The following is an 18,413-nucleotide window of genomic DNA, read 5'->3' on the forward strand; positions in this document are numbered from 1 at the left end:
TTAGCCACTAAACCGCTGCTAAAGGGTGAAGCCTTCACTACAGTAAGTGTTTAAATTGTGCCGGTTTCGCAAAGTTTGCCGTTTACTCTCAACTCTTGCACCGGCACACTGAGGAAGTGAGGCTCAGCAGCGACCAATCACAGCGGAGTGGGCTGGGCGGCAGGCGTACACGGAGGAGGCAGTGAAACAGACCGTTTTCGCGGGATGCAGGAAATACGAGGAAACGAGCAGCGAGATACACAGATCTACAAAGCTTTTAGTGTGGGTAACCGTGTGTTGGTCACCTTTAAGGACGTGAATATATATGTATTGGGGTAGGTGAAAACGGGCAGTGAGCAAAAAGCAACTTGAGATTTGTCTGGACCATATTGCTGCCCAGTCTAAGGTCCCTATCTGAGTGTTTACCGGGAGCGAATTTGCGCTATTTTAAACCCTACTGAAGTCAATAGCACCGTACACACCGGCAGCGAATGTTCGCGGAACGTAAAAGCGACTGTTACTTTTTTTTTTTTCTTCACTCCTGTCTCGCATTTTTCGCAGGCGAAAAGGCGAATATTGGATTTCTGACCAATCCAAAATGTTGGATGGTCGAAGGACGTCATATCAACACGTCAACAATGTCCTCTCCCTCTGCAAACGCGGAGCCAGTTGACGGCGCACTCCTCCAAATTGTCCGACGGACAACAGAAGTACTGGCCAAATTTCACTGGGTCAAATTTAAGCTCCTGTATGGTCGTGTCTAACTCAACCATCTCCTTATGTGGGTTTTTTTGTTGTTGTTGTTGTTGTTGTTGTTTTTAAGCCGTGGTGTAGAAAGCGGTGGTTCGTTTTACGCACGTAAAACAAAACTTCTCGGTTAAAAAAAAAAATCTTTGTTTTAAATCTGTTCCGAAAAGCTTTCTAAATGATAAAAACATCCAAAGGAAAACGAAAAACATATGGCAACAGGAACCTTAATAACGTGGTAAAAACGGTTAATAACCGCCGCTTCTTCATCTTCCACCCGCGCCGCCGCGTATTCACCTGACCTATATCCCCCTGACGCACACAACATGCCCTCTCAAGACACAAAAAACAAATAATATACTATAATTTTAGCAAAAGAATAAGCAGAAAACATGTCCACTATAAACTAATGTAGTCGGCATACGAAAGTCATTAATTTAATGGCTGCAACACCTCTCAAGAACAATATTAGGTGAACCCAAATACTTCTTGTAATATGTATTGGGGTGGTTCAATAAGTCAGACGGAGACCTGACTGAGTGCACTGAGACCGTGCAGACTGGAACTTTAATACGACGTCAACCCTCTCAACAACAACAACAAAAAAAAACAGGTTACAACTCAGGCTGTTGCATTTCACAACCACAAGAGGGCAGGGTACTCTAGCTGAATATTGTCAATACACTACACTTCTATTCTTTTTCCTTTTTGATTCAACCATCACCAGGACATCATCACTTGAATATGTTGTCGACTCCATTGTTTCACCTTCGGCGCGACAGAAGACAGAAAGAGCCTCAAACTTCAGTGGCTTAGCGAATTTTAGACGCATATTTGCGTCGCGCTTGGTGTGTATAGAAAAAATTAAAAATAAATAAAAAAAATTGCTGGCGAAATATTCGCCTTTTCGTGTCGCTTATTTGCGTCGCTTCGCCTTTTGCCCGATGTGTAAGGACTTTTAACTTTTGATTAAAATGGGAGCAACCAGTTTAATGGAAGATGGTAGTGTGTTTGAAATATTGGGAGACCAATCTCCGTACACGCCATTTCTAGACCACGTGCACGATTATGGCAAGGCTGACTCACAAATCGATGCCAGTCTGCTCGCACTTTTTGCTAAGTGCAATAGTTGTAATTATGTAAATGCAGAACAGAAATTTCCCAAGTGAGCCATTTCTGTCTGTTCTACACATCTTAGAGTTTCCAATTCATGGGCTTCTTACTAAAAATGCTCAGTGTGTATATAACTGGGAAGAACAAGGCAAGTGCGCTGAACGGTAATAAACGATGAGATTAACTCAAGAGGTCTGTTTACCACTAACATCTGGCATCATGACTGCTAGGTGGGTGTGATTTCAGAGCAGTGAAATCACACCCAGTCAAATGGCCTCTCAGCGAGGCCATTTGACTGCGGGTACAGGGGACTGCTGGTGATATGGCAGAAGTCCCACTTGCGAGCAAACTCCTGGAACTCTCTACTGGTGAAGTAGGTAGCATTGTCCGTCATGAGTTGCTGTGGTACTCCGTGAGTGGCAAAGTAACGTTTAAATTTGGTTATTAGTGTAGCACTTGCCGTTCCAGTGAGTTGGTCAATTTCAAACCATCCAGAGTAGGAGTCAACAAGCACCAGATGCTCCTTTCCCCCCCACTCGAACACATCTGCTGCAGTGAGGGACCAAGGTAAGTCAGGGATGACATGCAGCCGGAGGGGCTCCTTGGGTTGATGAGGCTTGAGAGCATTGCAGGGGGCACACTTGAAGACTTCTTCTTCAATGTCGCTGTAGATGGCAGGCCAGTACATGGTCTCCCTGGCCCTGCGCTTAGTGGCCTCGAGGCCAGGGTGCCCCTGGCCTCGATTTTTATGTAAGCAGCTGCTTATGTGAAGCAGCTGCTTCACATAATAGCGCTGCAGCGAGCGTGGGATGATAAGTCGCTGACCACGAAGGAGCATCTAAACTAATAATTCACAACCGTTATAGTTCATTTATGGCCAAATATTTTCCTTGGTGGTCAGATGCATTAGCTTAAGCGTAATACTTTCACATTTTTGTTTTGTTTTTTGCGTCAGAGTTTTATTACTAACATCACCTGGGTTTTGCTTGACACTTTTGTTTTGATTGTAAAACAAAAGCAAAAAAATGTACCATCAGAAATGGAAGAGGAATACATCACGACACAACTTTTGAAAATCAGAATCAGAATCAGAAATACTTTATTTATCCCGAGGGAAATTCATTTTGTAACAGGGCTCCAGTCAACTGAGTAATGTACATAAAATAGAAGCATGCAATAACTAAAATAAAAATAATAAAAACAATGAGAAGGCATTTTATTTATTTTTGTTTGAGAGCTTTAATATTAAAATCATCTGGGGCCTCATGTACGAAAACGTACGTGGATTTCATCTTGATACCTGACGTACGCTCAAATCCAGAAACCTACGTTCGTCCCAAAAAATCTGGATGTTGAAAACGTAGCGAACGCACGAATCCCGCACGTTTCTTTTGTACATCACGGTGATCGTGTAAATAACGTACACGAGCGCCCGCCCTGCTCCTCTCTCGGAACGCCTCCGTATATGAATAAAGAAATTAATTTCGCAGCTTGGAATGTCTTTCATTCTACAATCGATCTCAGCATGAAAAAGAAAAACTTCACTGACTGTTATGCTGTATTCACATTGAATGCTTTTTTTTGCCGCTTTTTTCATATATATTAGGGTCGGGACGTTATCGCGTTGATTCACATTTTATTTTATACTCTAGACAACACGGAACGTACTTTGCACGAGTTTGCACGTGCCACAACGAGATTTCGTTCCACCGCAGTTATTCAAGCCTCCGGTACACCTGAATGCAAAACACGTAGCAGCTAGTACGAGCACCGGAGCTAATGAGAACGTCAGAGCACCAAAACAAAGCAGAGTCGCCAACCAGATTTTTTTAAGCTAGTCTTGAGTCCCAGAGCTCGGTGGCATATCAAATGTTACACTTGGGACACTGCGAGACACAAGTTTTTCCTCTAGCCACTTTTTTCAGAACCGCAACACGAGATCAATTGCTTGCAGCTTTTGATATCAATAAGTGCGGCATTGTTTCAATAAGATTCTGCAATGTCACAAGACTGATTTCCATCCAGTGTTGCATTAATTGTGCCTACTGTACAGGCTTGTACAGTAGGCACGAGGCATGATGGGCGCATCACTTCATCTGCCTCTCTTCTTACCCTTATGCACCCATCACTCTGGAACAGGGTAAATCTGGACTCATCAGACCACATGACCTTCTTCTATTGCTCCAGAGTCCAATCTTAAGGTCTAGGTTCAGCAACAGTATGTGCTCAAAGAATGAGGTCATCTGACTACATGAATATACTGAATGAACGGGTTATTACATCAATGGATTTTTTTCTTCCCTGAAGGCACGGGCATGTTCCAAGATGACAATGCAAGGATTCATCGGGCTCAAATTGTGAAAGAGTGGTTCAGGGAGACATACTTTTCACACATGAATTGGCCACCACAGAGTCCAGACCTGAACCTCATTGAGAATCTTTGGGATGTGCTAGAGAAGGCTTTGCGCAGCGGTCAGTTTGCTACGACATTATTGTCAATGTCTGTTTTGCATTTCATATTGGTGTTTTTCCTGAACACATACGAGCGCTCCAGCTCGGCGACTATTTGTATTTCCCCACATCAATAAACTAGCGCTGCAGCGTGTTCACTTCGTCATTTCGCCATTTCCACCCAATCAATGCGACGTTGAACAGCTGTTGTAGACATTACAGCTACACGGGTTTATAACCTGTTGTAATATTATAACCATTATACACCACATCATTTCCAAGCAATTTTCATGATGCGAACCAAACGCAAAACACTGCCGTCTGTCTAAGCAACACACTATCCTTGTTTGTGTAATTGTAGTTGTCTGTCACGTTCAAAAAAACAATATAACAATATTCAAAACAAACAAACATGTAACGCATGTTACTTTACCTCGTCGGTGGACATATTTTCAAGCGATTCTTCAGTATGCTGGCTGTGTCAACAAACCCATGTGAAGGACTCGTATTTTTCCTCTTTACGACACTGGCAAAGAGTATTTGCGGTTCTCAACCAGCAGGGAGTAGTAATGAGTCCAAGTTACCTAGAGCTGCATTAAGGGTTAGGGTTAAATAAAGTTCTTTATTTTAGTTGGATTGTGGTATCAATATGTATGCAAGGAACTTAAATCAATGATGAGATCAGTGTCAAAAAAGTTGAAACAAAATGTCAACGTCAAAGAATTTTAAATGTGAAACAGGAAAACAATGGTAAATGTAAGCAAAAATGGACTATCAGAATTGGAAGAGGAATACACCGTGCAGGCCTGGCCCTAACCAATGTGGCGCCCTTGGCAATATTGTAGGTGGCGCCCCCCTTGCATTGCAGTAAATTACACTGCTGGTCTACATAGTCAAAAGAAACTTAATAACTTTATCTTGAGCATTGTTTTATTAACAGAAAGCAATAGTCCAATCAAAATGTTTTGAATGGATTAGAAAGAAATACAAAAAATAAAAAATAAAAATAAAATGGGCGGGGGCGCTCGTGCGCCGTAATGGAGTAAACGTGTTTTTTCGGAGCTCCGTGCTGCTACCTCCTTTTTCATAAATTTTTGCACCTGGATATTTATTTTTCCCTTCGCCCTGCCACCGTCCTGCATCATAACACGTCGCGCTTTGTTTTTGTGCAATGGCCAAGAAGAATGAGGGCAAAAAGATGGCATCTCAGGCAAGCCCATCTACCGCTAACACCGATACTATATCAGCTGCCATTGCTAGCCATGGCGCCGAGCTCTCCAAGATCTGCACGCTTGTAGATGACCTGAAGAAGTCGATGGAGGGGCGCCTTGACTCGATCGAAGCATGCCTATCCACCCTTCTAAAAGAACATCGCGAAGCTGAACACCGCATGGACGACATCGATGACGTTCTCTCCGCTGCCGACAGCCGTATTACAGGGCTAGAGACGACATGTAAAGAATTAACGGCGGCGAACGTGCGCCTTCAAGCTAAGGTGAACGGCTTGGAGAGTCGCTCTCGCAGGCTCAAGGTCAGGATTGTCGGTATTAAAGAGGGCGCAGAAAACAGTTACCCAACTGAGTTTGTCTCTCGGCTGATATCGGAGCATCTTGGCCGTGATAGCTTCACCAAGCCTGTCAAAATTGATCGGGCCCACCGCAGCTTGAGACCCAAGCCACTCGCGGACGAGCCAGCGCGGACCATCATTGCAAGAGTCCATAACGATGGCTACCTGGTCCGTATCCTCCGGCTGAGTCGCGAGCAGGCCCCGCTACAGTACCACGGTGAGAGGGTCTCTATATTCCCTGACTACACGGCCGAAGTATCATCTCAACGTCAAGCCTTCGACACCGTGAGGAAGAAGCTTATTGACGCCGGCGCCAAATGCACACTGTGTTTCCCGGTCAAGCTCCAGGTTGTTTATAACAATTCAGTGAAAATCTTTGACTCACCGGTGGATGCTCAACGGTTTGCCGTCTCACTATCTGACGACTCACGACTGCCATAGCCTTCTATGTAGGCGCTTAGTGTCTGCACAACATACGCTTTAATATGCTTTAATAATATGGGTTTAGGCAACAGTTTGCTATAACTATGACCCTTCAGGTGCATCTTAATGTTTATTAATCTAAGATTTGGAGGTACACACGGTGCTGTAGTAGTAGGCCTTTTTTTTTGCAGCACAGTTCAGCTGTCTCTGTTACCCGGCAGCCTCCACCATGGATAATGTGTTTTGCCGCTTGTTCTTGTTGCGGTTTCTGGTTTGTTACCTTGTTTTGTGTTCCTTGTGTGTTTTAAACTGCCAGTTTGTTTTTTTTTTATAATTTTTTTTTCCATTTAGCTCTTATTATCTCTTCTTTTGTTTCCTAAATGCAGGCTAGACACGATGTTAACGAGTCTTATTACTTTTACTTCTTGAAATTGCCGGGGTCCTGGCAAAATCACTTAAGAGGGGGAAAGTATTTTCGCATTTAAAATCTCTGTCATCAGATATTATTTTTTTGCAGGAGACCCACATTCAGCCTACTGAGCAGAGACGTTTGACGATCTGTATGGGTGTCACAAGTGTTCCAATCCACCTTCTCATCTCAGGCAAGAGGGGTTGCCATTCTTATCCGCAAAACTACTCTGTTTGTACTCAACTCCATTACAACTGATCCAGGAGGTAGATATGTTCTTGTCACTGGCACAATCAGTTATTTTCCATTAGTTCTCCTTAATATCTATGCCCCAAATTTTGATTGCCCTGATTTTTTTTTTTATAAAATCTTTAAACTCGTTGCAGAATATGATACTCATAATATAAGAATTGGAGGTGACTTTAATTGAGCTTGGTGCTAAGCCTGACAAATTACTCGCAGCTGAAAGGAGTACAGGCTGACAGGGCAGTACACAAAATCTCCTCTGCTACCCGACAACTGATAACTGATCCCATACTGATCAACAACAAATGTTTTATTTTTTCAGCCAGTTGTACACTTCAAAATCTAAGCCCACTGACTCGCCCCAGACGAGTTTCTAGACTCACTGAACATTCCTACTCTTAATGATTCTGCTAAGCTAGAACTCGAATCTGATATCACTCTAGGTTCTCGTTCTCCAACACCCGTCGGTTGCTAAATAACATCTACTCCACTAACTCATCACACTCGGCTGTTATTTCATTAGATGCTAAGCGAGCATTTGACCAAATTGAATGGACATATATGTTTGCCACGCTTAAAAAGTTTGGATTTGGCAATACATTTTTGACTCTTTTACAAATGCTTTATGCTTGCCCCAAATCCACAGTCCTGACCAACCATGACAGATCCCCTCCTTTCCCATTACATCGTGGGACTAGACAGGGATGCAGCCTCTCGCCGTTGCTCTTTGCACTTGCTTTGGAGCCCTTGGCTATCTCGATTAGATCTTGCTCTGACATCGTTGGCATTGGACGTGGAGCCTCGGATAGTCCCATTGGCCTGTACGCAGATGATGTGATCTTGACCTTGTCAGACATTAGGGTTTCTCTTGCCCCACTTCTAAGTCTCATAAAGAAATTTGGTCAGCTCTCTGGTTTTGCCATAAATTGGGAAAAGAGTGTGTTCATGCCTCTGTCCGATGGACTCGACCCTGCCTTTATCAATAATTTACCATTTAAAGTTTCTACTGAGTCCTTTGTTTATCTTGGGATTAACATCTCCAGGAACCCAAAGCTTCTCTTTAAACTGAATTACTCTGACCTGATTGGCAAACTTAAAATTATGACAGACAAATGGAAACTTCTCCCCCTCTCATTAATCGGCCGTGTCAATATTGTGAAGATGATTGTTCTTCCCAAATCTATGTATCTTTTCCAAAATATACCCATATTTCTCACAGCCTCTTTCTTTAAGTTGATGGATTCAATCATTATTCCCTTTATTTGGGCTGATAAACCAGCTCGTATCTCTAAGGCACACCTACACAAACCTACTGCTGAGGGAGGTCTTGGCTTCCCTATCTTTCGTCACTATTACTGGGCCTGTAACGCTAGAGCACTGGTTTTCTGGAGTCACTCTGCGGCTGCTGCTGAGCAGGGGCATTCCCTCTGTCCCAGCTGGCCTGCAATTGAGACCCGGGTAGCCTCAGCTAATGCAGGTGCCTCTTTAGCAGCCATTTTATTCTCAAAACTAAATATGCCCTTTAAATGCTTCAAGAGCGAATTTGTCATGCGTAACTCACTTAAGATCTTGAAACAGATCAAATCTGTGCTGGGCCTCCCTGGGGTGTCAACCTACGCTCCTATTTGTCAAACTCCCTGCTTTAAGCCAGGCACTATGGATGCTGCCTTTTTACAATGGTCTGACAAAGGCCTGACTACCGTCAAAGACCTCTACATTAATAACCACTTTGCGTCATTTGCTCAGTTACAGGCTAAATTTGGTCTCCCCCCCAGCCATTTCTTTCGATATCTGCAAATCAGAAATTTTGTCAGACAGTCTATCCCTTATTTTGAGTCTTTGCCTGAACAACACCGCTTCTATGAGCTAATGACCAAACCTCCTACCTCTAAACGTTTAATCTGGCAATTTGTTAATCTCTTTGTCCTGGCAACCTCCTCTCTTCATATTAGAGATGCATGGACGTCAGACATTGGTGTTGAGATTTCAGATGAACTGTGGTCCCATGGCCTGAGTAGGATCAAATCTTGCTCTATCAATGCTAGACTTCAATTCATTCAGTTTAAAGTTATTCACCGATTGCACTTTTCAAAAACCATGCTGAATAGGATCTTTCCCTCTGTTTCCGCTACCTGCTGTGGCGAGGGTAGGGGTAAACTAAATTAATAAAAGAAAAATAGGGACCGACGACGCCACCCTGGGAATTTCACCCAGGGATTAACTAAACTAAAAGGACACCCAGGTTCGCTACCCGGTAACGGAGGCAAGACGTGGTTCTTAGATGCTTGAAAAATAACAACTTTTATTAAATACCAAACAGTGAATAAAATCTTTTCTTTTTAGTAAAAAACAAACAAAAGCTGGAGCTGGTCGGATGGTCATGAACCAGTGTGAGGGGTGAAGATGAAAATAACAAATAAAAAAAAACAAAGTCTAAAATTAAATACTTGTGCACAAAACAAAAAGGAAACCACTCCCAAGACACGACACACCAAACGTGGAGGGTCTCCACCACCACCACACTGGTACTGCCACCACCAGTTTCCAACAACTAAAAGAGAAAGAAAAACAACAATTAATACAATAAAAGCGAACAACAATGGCAACTTATTTTGACGGCGGCGGCGAAGCAGTCGCAGCGGCGAGGCGGCAGCAGCGGCGAGGCGGCGGCGGCGGCGGCGAAGCAGCAGCAGCGTCGAGCTAGCGGCGTCAAGGCGGCGGCGCGAAGCAGCAGATCCGGGACACAGGGCTCGACGGAGCAGTCGACAAAACAGTTGACAAGACGGTAGACAGAGCAGCAGCAACTGGGCTAATTGCAGCCAGTCCTCTGTAAGGGATTGACTGTTAGTATTGATTTAAAACAAATAAAAAACATTACAGCTAGTGCACCATATTGTACACGCAGGAGGAGGCAGGAAGGGGACAATCTCCAACACTGGCGTTTACCTACGACCACCACCAGGGTTAGCCATGGACAGGTGTCGTGCCAAGGCAGTTATCCCCGATAGAATTTGTATCCCCTGGCTGCGGGAGCGCGCGCACACTTCTACGTTTGCACACACTTCTACGTTTCGGTTTCAACGAAGTACATGCGCAATATGTTATTCATCGTGTCAGTGTTAGTTTTATCAACAACGTTACATATTACGACATATTAGACATTGATCAAGAATGTTTTACTTTGCTCTTTCCAACGTGTTGTTGAAGTGTATATATTAGTTTATTCAATGACGCTATGGACACAGACAGTTTTCCAGAATGTTTTTATTCCGCTGTCCTCTACGTGGTGTTGAACCTTATATGTATTCAATCAACGACGCTATACTACGGACAAATTAGACACTAATCAAGAATGTTTTTATTACTCTGTTCCCTACGTGGTGTCGAAGCTTACATTAGGCTATTCAGTGTACTGCATTGGCAATGTCGTGTCTATTTCCTCCTATGATTTTACAATGTTATAATGTACCACGTAGGCTAGACGATTACTTACACTGTGAAATCAACATCAAAATATTGTTGGAAATTATTCTGAATTTCCTCTCCAAAAATAATCATAAAACATTTCATCATATACCCGTTTCTATTTATCGTGTTTTTCACTGCATGTGAGTGTACCTAAACCTGGCCTCACAGAAGTTATTAACAGGACATCTCTATCAAAGAGTGATGACATATTGTTTTTTATTATATTACACTGCATGAAAAGGGCCTATTTGGAACAAAGAAGACATTTTATATATAAGTCTCTTTTCATTGAAAACTGGTTTGCTAATAACATTTTTCATGTTGCACAGCTGTTCAACAGAGATGGTATTCTTTATTCTTATAATGAGTTTTTATCTGTTTCGCCTGCAGACTTTGCTAAAGTGTTTGCAGCGATACCATCTGGTGTGTGCATGTTATTCAGATATCAACTAAGAATGGAAACTCAACATCTTGTCAACCCCTGTTATCATTATCAGACACCCCTGTTGGCAAAGCTTGCTTAACTAGCAACCTTGGTAAGAACAACAAATTAATTAGACTCCTATTTAAAAGGGACATTACCACAGTTCCATATGTGATTTCATATTGGAGCAAATACGTAGAACAGACAGACTGGAAGAAAGTCTGGCTCCTCCCCAACAGATACCTGTTAACTAATAAGGTTAAAGAAATTTCTTTTAAATTAATACATAGAGTTTATCCTTCCAATGAACACATTGTTAAAATATTCAAAAAAGATGTGGACATAAATTGCACTTTTTGCTCTGAAGGTACTGAAACTGTAACCCATTTATTTTGGCACTGCCCCCTTGTGCAGACATTTTGGAATGATATATGTGACTTTATAGCCAACAATATCTATAGTGACTTTGTTTTATTTTGGGGTGATGTACTGTTTGGGCTCTTCAGACTGGAAAATAATAATAAGAATTTAACTTTCATTATCAATTTGATCATCTTGATGGCAAAATTTCATATACATAAATGTAAATTTACTAGGAAAAAACCCTCTTTCTCTGCTCTCAGTGGAGAGCTCAGACAGTACATCATCTCCATCAGGTTTTCGAGAAACAAAAAGGCAATTAAGACCCTGAACATTTGTGACGGTCTAAACATTTTTTTGTAAACTCTCATGATCATGTAAATGTTGCACTTCTCTCCCTATCTTTTTCTTTTTTCTTGTAAACTCTTTATGCACCCCCTGGCGTAATTCTCTTTGTACTACGATTTAAAGTTTTGAATAAAATTTCCTGAAAAAAAAAAAAAAAAAAAAAAGCATGAAAAGGGCCGTACCCGGAAATATTCGGGCACAGTAAACTTCAGGCAAACCTGCTGTTTCCCGGAGACATCTGGATGTATGCAGCAATGTGTTACGCGGACCGGCAAATTCCTGAATACAGCAGGTTTTCAGGAAGCTACCAGACGAAAGTCGTTAGCTGGTGGCTTGGCCTTTCAAATGCAAATGATATGGATGGGGCTGAGTACACATTCCACATGCAGTGTGACCTGCCATTGTTCTACTTCACGCTTCAGTGGAGACACGTGACTGTACTCAACCAATGGGAGCGTTTCGTCTGACGTCAGAGGTGAAGCGCGAACTACGTCCAGGACCACAATCACAGCCAACTCAAATAGTTCACTGTATTTGTTGCTCATTTCTCGCTGAGGATGTCCTGCAAACGAAGCCTGGATTTCTGTGGAACCATTTCCACGCGCCTCTCCTGCACCCTTCATGAAGATGACCAGTCCCAACGCAGTGAACGCCGTATTCAGAAAGTTGGACGCGTTCATGGATACTGTAAATAAGCGGCTGGACAGGATGGAGTCGATGCTTTGCAAGGTCAGAGAGGAACTCAGGGTCACCAGAGAAAAGGAGCCGGCATCGAAGAAGAAACTGCTCTGCTTCAGTAAGTTTGTTTTTGTTGCCCGATGTGTGTGTGTGTGTGTGTGTGTGTGTGTGTGTGTGTGTGTGTGTGTGTGTGTGTGTGTGTGTGTGTGTGTGTTTTATATATATATATATATCTATGATTACTGATATATTTTACACTTTTACGTTGCTGCCTATGGAATGGACCGATTATTAGGCTACTTTATCCCATGTGATTGTGAAATTAACCTTTATACTTTTTTCCCTCTTTTTACAGGAAGCTGTGCGAAGGTTGCACTATGGCAAAAACAACACGCACAGATATGATCCACAGACAAGGTAAGATAACGTTTTTGTTGGTGGAAATATTATTTCATTCATTTCAATTCCAGCCTGTGCCTTAATTCCTCCAGGCCATTATACCCTCCTAAGACCTGGCTTCCTTTGTTCCACAGTGTATCTTCCCCCCACAACCAGGGGGTGACAACACATCTTTTGAGGGAAGTGTCCTTGGCTCTTCCGGATGTGGAGCCTGAAGTCACAATGGGTGAGTCACAATGTCCTATGGCTCTAAACATAAAATAAACCGAGACTTAAAATCAGTTTCATTTATCAAAACATCTTTCTCTCTTATCTCTCACACTGCTCTACTGTATATGCTGAGTTTGATAATTAATTAAACTCATTTCTTGTCTCTAGCATCCTGCAAGACATACTTCGAGACGATTCGGAAGGGTTACAGGATGAACCAGGATGAGAATCGTCAGAAGAAAGAGGAGAGCAGGATTGCTGCACGCATGAGGCAAAGGAAGAGAAGAGTAAGTGAGACCACATTTCCCCATGTAGTAACATGGGGAAATGACTTAATTAAGAGTAACTTTATCAACTCTCCCCCACTTTGATGTGTTCAGTGGTCTAATTCCTGTTTTCCCTGTGCTTATGCAGCTGTACAACGTGAGAGCTGGTGTCCTCCAAACTGGGGAAGAGGCCTTGTGGGGGACTGCAACAGTGGACCTCATGTCCGAAGAGGAGGACTCCATCTCGGATGGAAGGCCAGTGTGGGTTGTCCGGCCTCCACCCCGCAGTGCAGAGTTGTCGACACTGTGTGGTGTGCTCCAGCAGAGGCTGGACATTGACCAGAAATATGTTATAACCCACCGGCAGAGACTTGATTCACTTGAGGCCATAGGCCACTCGTGTCTTTTAAATTTGTGTGTATATTCTATTGTCCTTTGAAATAAAGCTTTTTGATCAGAAAAACATGTGTGTAATTCATCTTTGGGTGACATATATGTATATTATACATATGATAATGCACTAATAATAATAAATAAAAGGAATAAAATAAATACAATAAATAAAAATAATATGTAAATTTAAATTAAAAATAAGAAGCTCCTCCCTACACACTGGACCAATGGGAAGGGGTTTTTATAGGAGGGGCAAGACATTGTTCTACCTATCCAGAGGAAGACTGTTGACCAAGGTGTGAAATGCAAATATTCCCTAGCAAGCACCCAGGGAATTATTCACCATGGCAACCAGGTGTGAAATGCAAATAGCTGTGGCCCCCACCAAAACTGGTATGTATCCAGGAGTATTCCGGTCCGTGTAACAACAGGGATACTCCTGGATACTCCTGGATACTCCTGAATATCTTGGTTGTATCCAGGAGTTTACAGGAATATTCCAGCCCGGATACATGGCTTTTCATGCAGTGTTATGTTGTATGACATATATTGTGTTATTTACTTTTAGAAAAACTGAACATTTTAGCTTTACCGAGTAATATGCTTCCAATCGCTCAGCTGACTATCTTGGCTACACATCATATTATCTCACAATTTGGCGAGATTATATTCCTTATACGACGGACGTAAAAAAAAAAAAAGTTGAAATTGTACGCACACGACGCCTATAAATCAACTGTCAAAAGTCGGGGAATATTGACATAGTGTTCGTTCATAATAGAAACTTGTCTTCTACTTCCGGTGCAGACACGAGACTCACATCAGGAACGTGTCGGAAAACGTCTGATAAATCCGCGCATACGCATTCCACTTCCGCATCAACTGCGCCTGCGCGACTCACTTCGAGCAGGTACTCAGATCGGGTTGCGACATTCTGCGTCCTTGAAGTGCGCATTTTGAAAGGAAGTTGCATCATAGCACTGTGCGAAGGCTTGTCCCAATTCCTGAGGGTGCTTAGGACGCTGGAAATGCGCCCTCGGAAATACGCACTCGTTTTAGCCGATTCCAAGGATGCACCGCACTATCCTTCGTGCACTTGGGTATCCCATGATGCTTTGCGTGCTGCTGCAAAGCATCGTGGGATCCTGGGAAGTCAGCTGAAATTAGCGGCATATACTGGTTAAGACACGACATATAAATCTAAATATTGAAGTTTCACATAAAGTATCCAGTTTTTAACGTAGGATTTTATTTATTTGATCATCCAACGGCATCGTTAGATGGCGAACCAATGGTTAGCTTGATACTATAAAAACGTCACTTCCGGGGTTGGCCAGCCGGAGGGAACGGCGGTGACGAAACGAGGAAATACGCCGAAGGCTAGACCGTCCCGAGTGGTGACCGGGGAGGCGGGGTTTGGTCCGTCCTTCTAGGCTGGGAACTCTAAGAACGCTTCCTTCAGACGGTGGACACCGCCGGAGCTTGGGCATGAAAGGAGATCCGGCACACAATTACGTAATTCCGTGCCCAGTGTTGAAAAAATCTCAGTGAACAGAGCGTTTAGAACCATGCCCAACAATTTGCAGGGCTCATGTCCAAACGCATGAACGTCATTATTTGACGATATCGAGATCTTTTGACGATAGAGTTCAACATTGTAACAGTTTTTAAAGATCAGAAAAGTGGAAAAGCATCACAGGTCCCCTTTAAAACTACTTGATATTGGTCTGCCCCCAGGGTTTGCTTCATCCATGAGAACTAGTCAGTGTTTGACTGCGGTCAAACCAACCGACAGTTCGACAAAAGCAGTCGAGCCAGCAGGCACTCGCTTTTTGCTAGCTCCGTGTATGCCAGATATTAAGGTAATCACTGTACTCAATGGGGAAACAAGATAGAATTGCTTTTCTCTGTACTTGGTTTCAGATGCAACATTATTGGAGAATTCCTAATTGTCACAACATCATTCCACTTCAGTGTGCTAGGGCACCACCCCAGGAACACCCTCAATGCATTTCAGGAAATTCTGATGTAGCATTTCAGAATAAAGCTTATCCAAAAATTTACATTTTTTTTCCTGTTTATTATTCTTGATTTCAGATGAAATTTCTTTGGAGAATTCCTAATTGTCACTCCATCATTTCACTTCAGGGTGCTAGTGCACCACCCAGTGAACCCCCTCAATGAATTTCAGGAAATTCTGATTTAGCATTTCAAAATAAAGCTCATCCAAAAATGTGCAATTTGTTTTTTATGTTTATTATTCTTGATTTCAATTGAAAATATTTGGAGAATTCCTAATTTTCACTCTATCATTCCACTTCAGCGTGCTAGTGCACCACAAAATGAACCCCCTCAATGGATTTCAGCAATTTCTGATGTAGCATTTCAGAATAAAGCTCATACAAAATGTGCATTTGTTTATGTTTATTATTCTTGATTTCAGATGAAAATATTTGGAGAATTCCTAATTGTCACGCCAGTATTCCACTTCAGGGTGCACTAGCACTAGCACTAGCATTTCAAAATAAAGCTCATCCAAAAATGTGCATTTTTTTCTGTTTATTATTCTTGATTTCAGATGAAAGTATTTGGAAAATTGCTAATTGTCACTCCATCATTCCACTTCAGGGTGCTAGCGCACCACCTCAGGAGCCATCTCTTGCTGGGGACCCTGGCCCGATTTATCATATAAAGTTGAGACTCTTCCATCAGCATCGCTCACGAGGATCAAAAGGGTTGGCACATCTACAGAGACAGATATCTTTTGAATACAAAAGCAAAATGGGACACCAAATTTAATGTTGTTTTAAAAAAATAAAAAATAAATAAAAATCATACCCTTCATAAACCAGTACCAGCACATTTGTTGCCGAGCGAGAGTAAGCCATACGATAGTTTACAAGGAGCACAGCTTCTGGTCTTGAACAATGCAAAAGTACCTCAAGGTAGAGTGGGGTGCCCAGGGCTTTCTCGGATTGGGAGAGCTCTGAGACGGCCAGGTCACTTCAGGGACTTTATTACTTATCAGTGAGTGTCACATTCTCAATGTGTATTTGGCATTGACTGTTAGCACTCCATGGGGTTCATGGTGCAGGTTCTAACTGTTGCTGTTGAATTTTGGGAGCTACTGTACTGTTTTTCTTTTACTATGGAAAAAAAAAAGAGTTGAATGTAAATGGATAGAGCATTGTGACGGTTGTGTGGGTGTTTTTTTTTGTTGCTGTTTTTGTTTTTTGTGTGGTGCATGTGTCATGTGTTGAACCGAGGACGTTTTTTTTTGGTGGGGGGAGGTGTGGAACCGACTTTTATGTTTAGCCAGCAGTGCTCCTATTTTGGCAGCTCTTAGTATGGTTCAGTGTATAGGAAGTGAGGAGTTTATTTTGAAGGGTTAAAGACCGGAAGTCAGGTGGGTGAAAGTAAAGTGAGCAGCCTCTCGACGGAAAGTTGCAATCTGTGTTTGTTGATTGTTTTCAGTGGAGCCATCAATATACGCGCACAAAAGACTCGGCTACACTTGTAAACGTTGAAGGCAAGCTGGATGATGGAGTTTTAACCATGACGCTAACCAGAGGTGGTCCTAACTACTTTTGCGGCCTGGGAGAACTTGCCCTTTGTTTTTCTTTTTTTTCCTTCTTTTTCTTTGAGGGCGTGCCCCCAAGTAGATTCCGCCCTGGACGGTTGCCCACATTGCCCATAGCAAAATCCGCCTCTGCTGCCAACACTTGTCCATTGCTGCGTGCCACTTGACGCACACAGCAATGGGGGTATATGCATTATAATGACAGATCTGCTTGTGAAAATACACAGTGCATGCACAGCAAGTGTGCTGGATTCACTAACCTGAGTGAGTCACTTCCTGTAATTGCACTGAAAAATATTCAACTTGTAAGAATTGGAAGGAATTAAACAGTCTGGTTCCAGGAGGTGATCAACTCATTGTTCTGTCTATCAGAACAGATAGGCAAAGGCAGGTGATCTGGATTGTCATTTGGGTTTGTTTGAACTGGTTTATCTGACAACAAAACAGAAATGAGATAACAAGGGTCATTATTCTAACATGACTTAATCCTGAATTCAATAATCAACACTTCATATTCCAACAAAGGCCATCTACTCCAAACAGTTATTCTTTGAAGTAGGAAAGAAGGAATTGCTATAGATACACAGGAATGAAATAAACTCAAATTTCAGGTACACAGATCAAACAATAATGTGGTGAGGCATTCAACGTGAGGCCAGCCAGCTCCTTTGCTCTCAAGGAAAAGTGGTTTGACGCAGTTGAGCTGCCTTCATATATAGACTCTGAGGCTCCACCCTTCCAGGAAACAGTGGGTGTATGTAAGGGAAGGGGTAAGGAAGATGGTGGAGGAGATTTCCACAGCACCATATTACAGGTTCATAGCTTCAGCAGCCATCAGAACCTCAGCCAGGTAAACCGCTGTCCCGCTAATGTTCCGTTAGTAAAAATGAGTTTTGCTCATCAATCAGTCGGTTTATGCATTACCTTGACACGGCCTGACAAACAGTTCACTGGATGACAGCAGACATTTTAATGAAGCGATATGAAACTAGTTATCAAGAAAGAAAAAAAATGTCAAAGCTAGCTTACATAAATCCCAACACCACAATCGTTAAATCCAAACTTACATCACGATCATCATGGAACTGAGCATACACGAGCGCTCGCCCCGCTCCTCCCAAGGAACACCTCCATTGAAATGAACTTTGCAGGTTAGAATTTCCTTCATTCAAGTTTGAGCTCGGAATGAAAAAGAAAAACCTCACCGACGGTAAGCTGGAAACTTTGAAACGACGTTCATTCGGAAAAAGACGCAAATATAAAACATGACAGACCAAGTTAATTCATGGAATATTTACATTTAATGAAATACATTTAGAAAAAGAAATATAATGGGCTTTATCATAGCGCCA

General features: G+C 42.5%; 1 protein-coding gene across 1 annotated transcript; it reads left to right on the plus strand.

The window, feature by feature from the left end:
- The first annotated feature begins 12,134 nt into the window (after positions 1 to 12,134).
- LOC142905128 (uncharacterized protein C14orf93-like) lies at positions 12,135 to 13,527 on the plus strand. The gene is made up of 5 exons (XM_076051639.1): positions 12,135 to 12,331; positions 12,569 to 12,630; positions 12,747 to 12,838; positions 12,991 to 13,109; positions 13,237 to 13,527. The coding sequence occupies exons 3-5, from the start codon at positions 12,835 to 12,837 to the stop codon at positions 13,525 to 13,527; spliced, it is 414 nt and encodes a 137-aa protein (XP_075907754.1). The 5' UTR covers positions 12,135 to 12,331; positions 12,569 to 12,630; positions 12,747 to 12,834.
- The last annotated feature ends 4,886 nt before the right edge of the window (positions 13,528 to 18,413 follow it).

The sequence above is a fragment of the Nelusetta ayraudi genome, unplaced genomic scaffold (assembly GCF_046127955.1).
Source record: "Nelusetta ayraudi isolate G7.1 ecotype Tasmania unplaced genomic scaffold, CSIRO-AGI_Nayr_v1 ptg000135l, whole genome shotgun sequence".
Taxonomy (NCBI): Eukaryota; Metazoa; Chordata; class Actinopteri; order Tetraodontiformes; family Monacanthidae; genus Nelusetta; species Nelusetta ayraudi.

Excerpts from the sequence above, each read along its gene's own strand:
- LOC142905128 (XM_076051639.1), top strand. Across the intron at positions 13,110-13,236 it reads TGAGGCAAAGGAAGAGAAGA|CTGTACAACGTGAGAGCTGG; the intron begins GTAAGTGAGACC and ends GTGCTTATGCAG.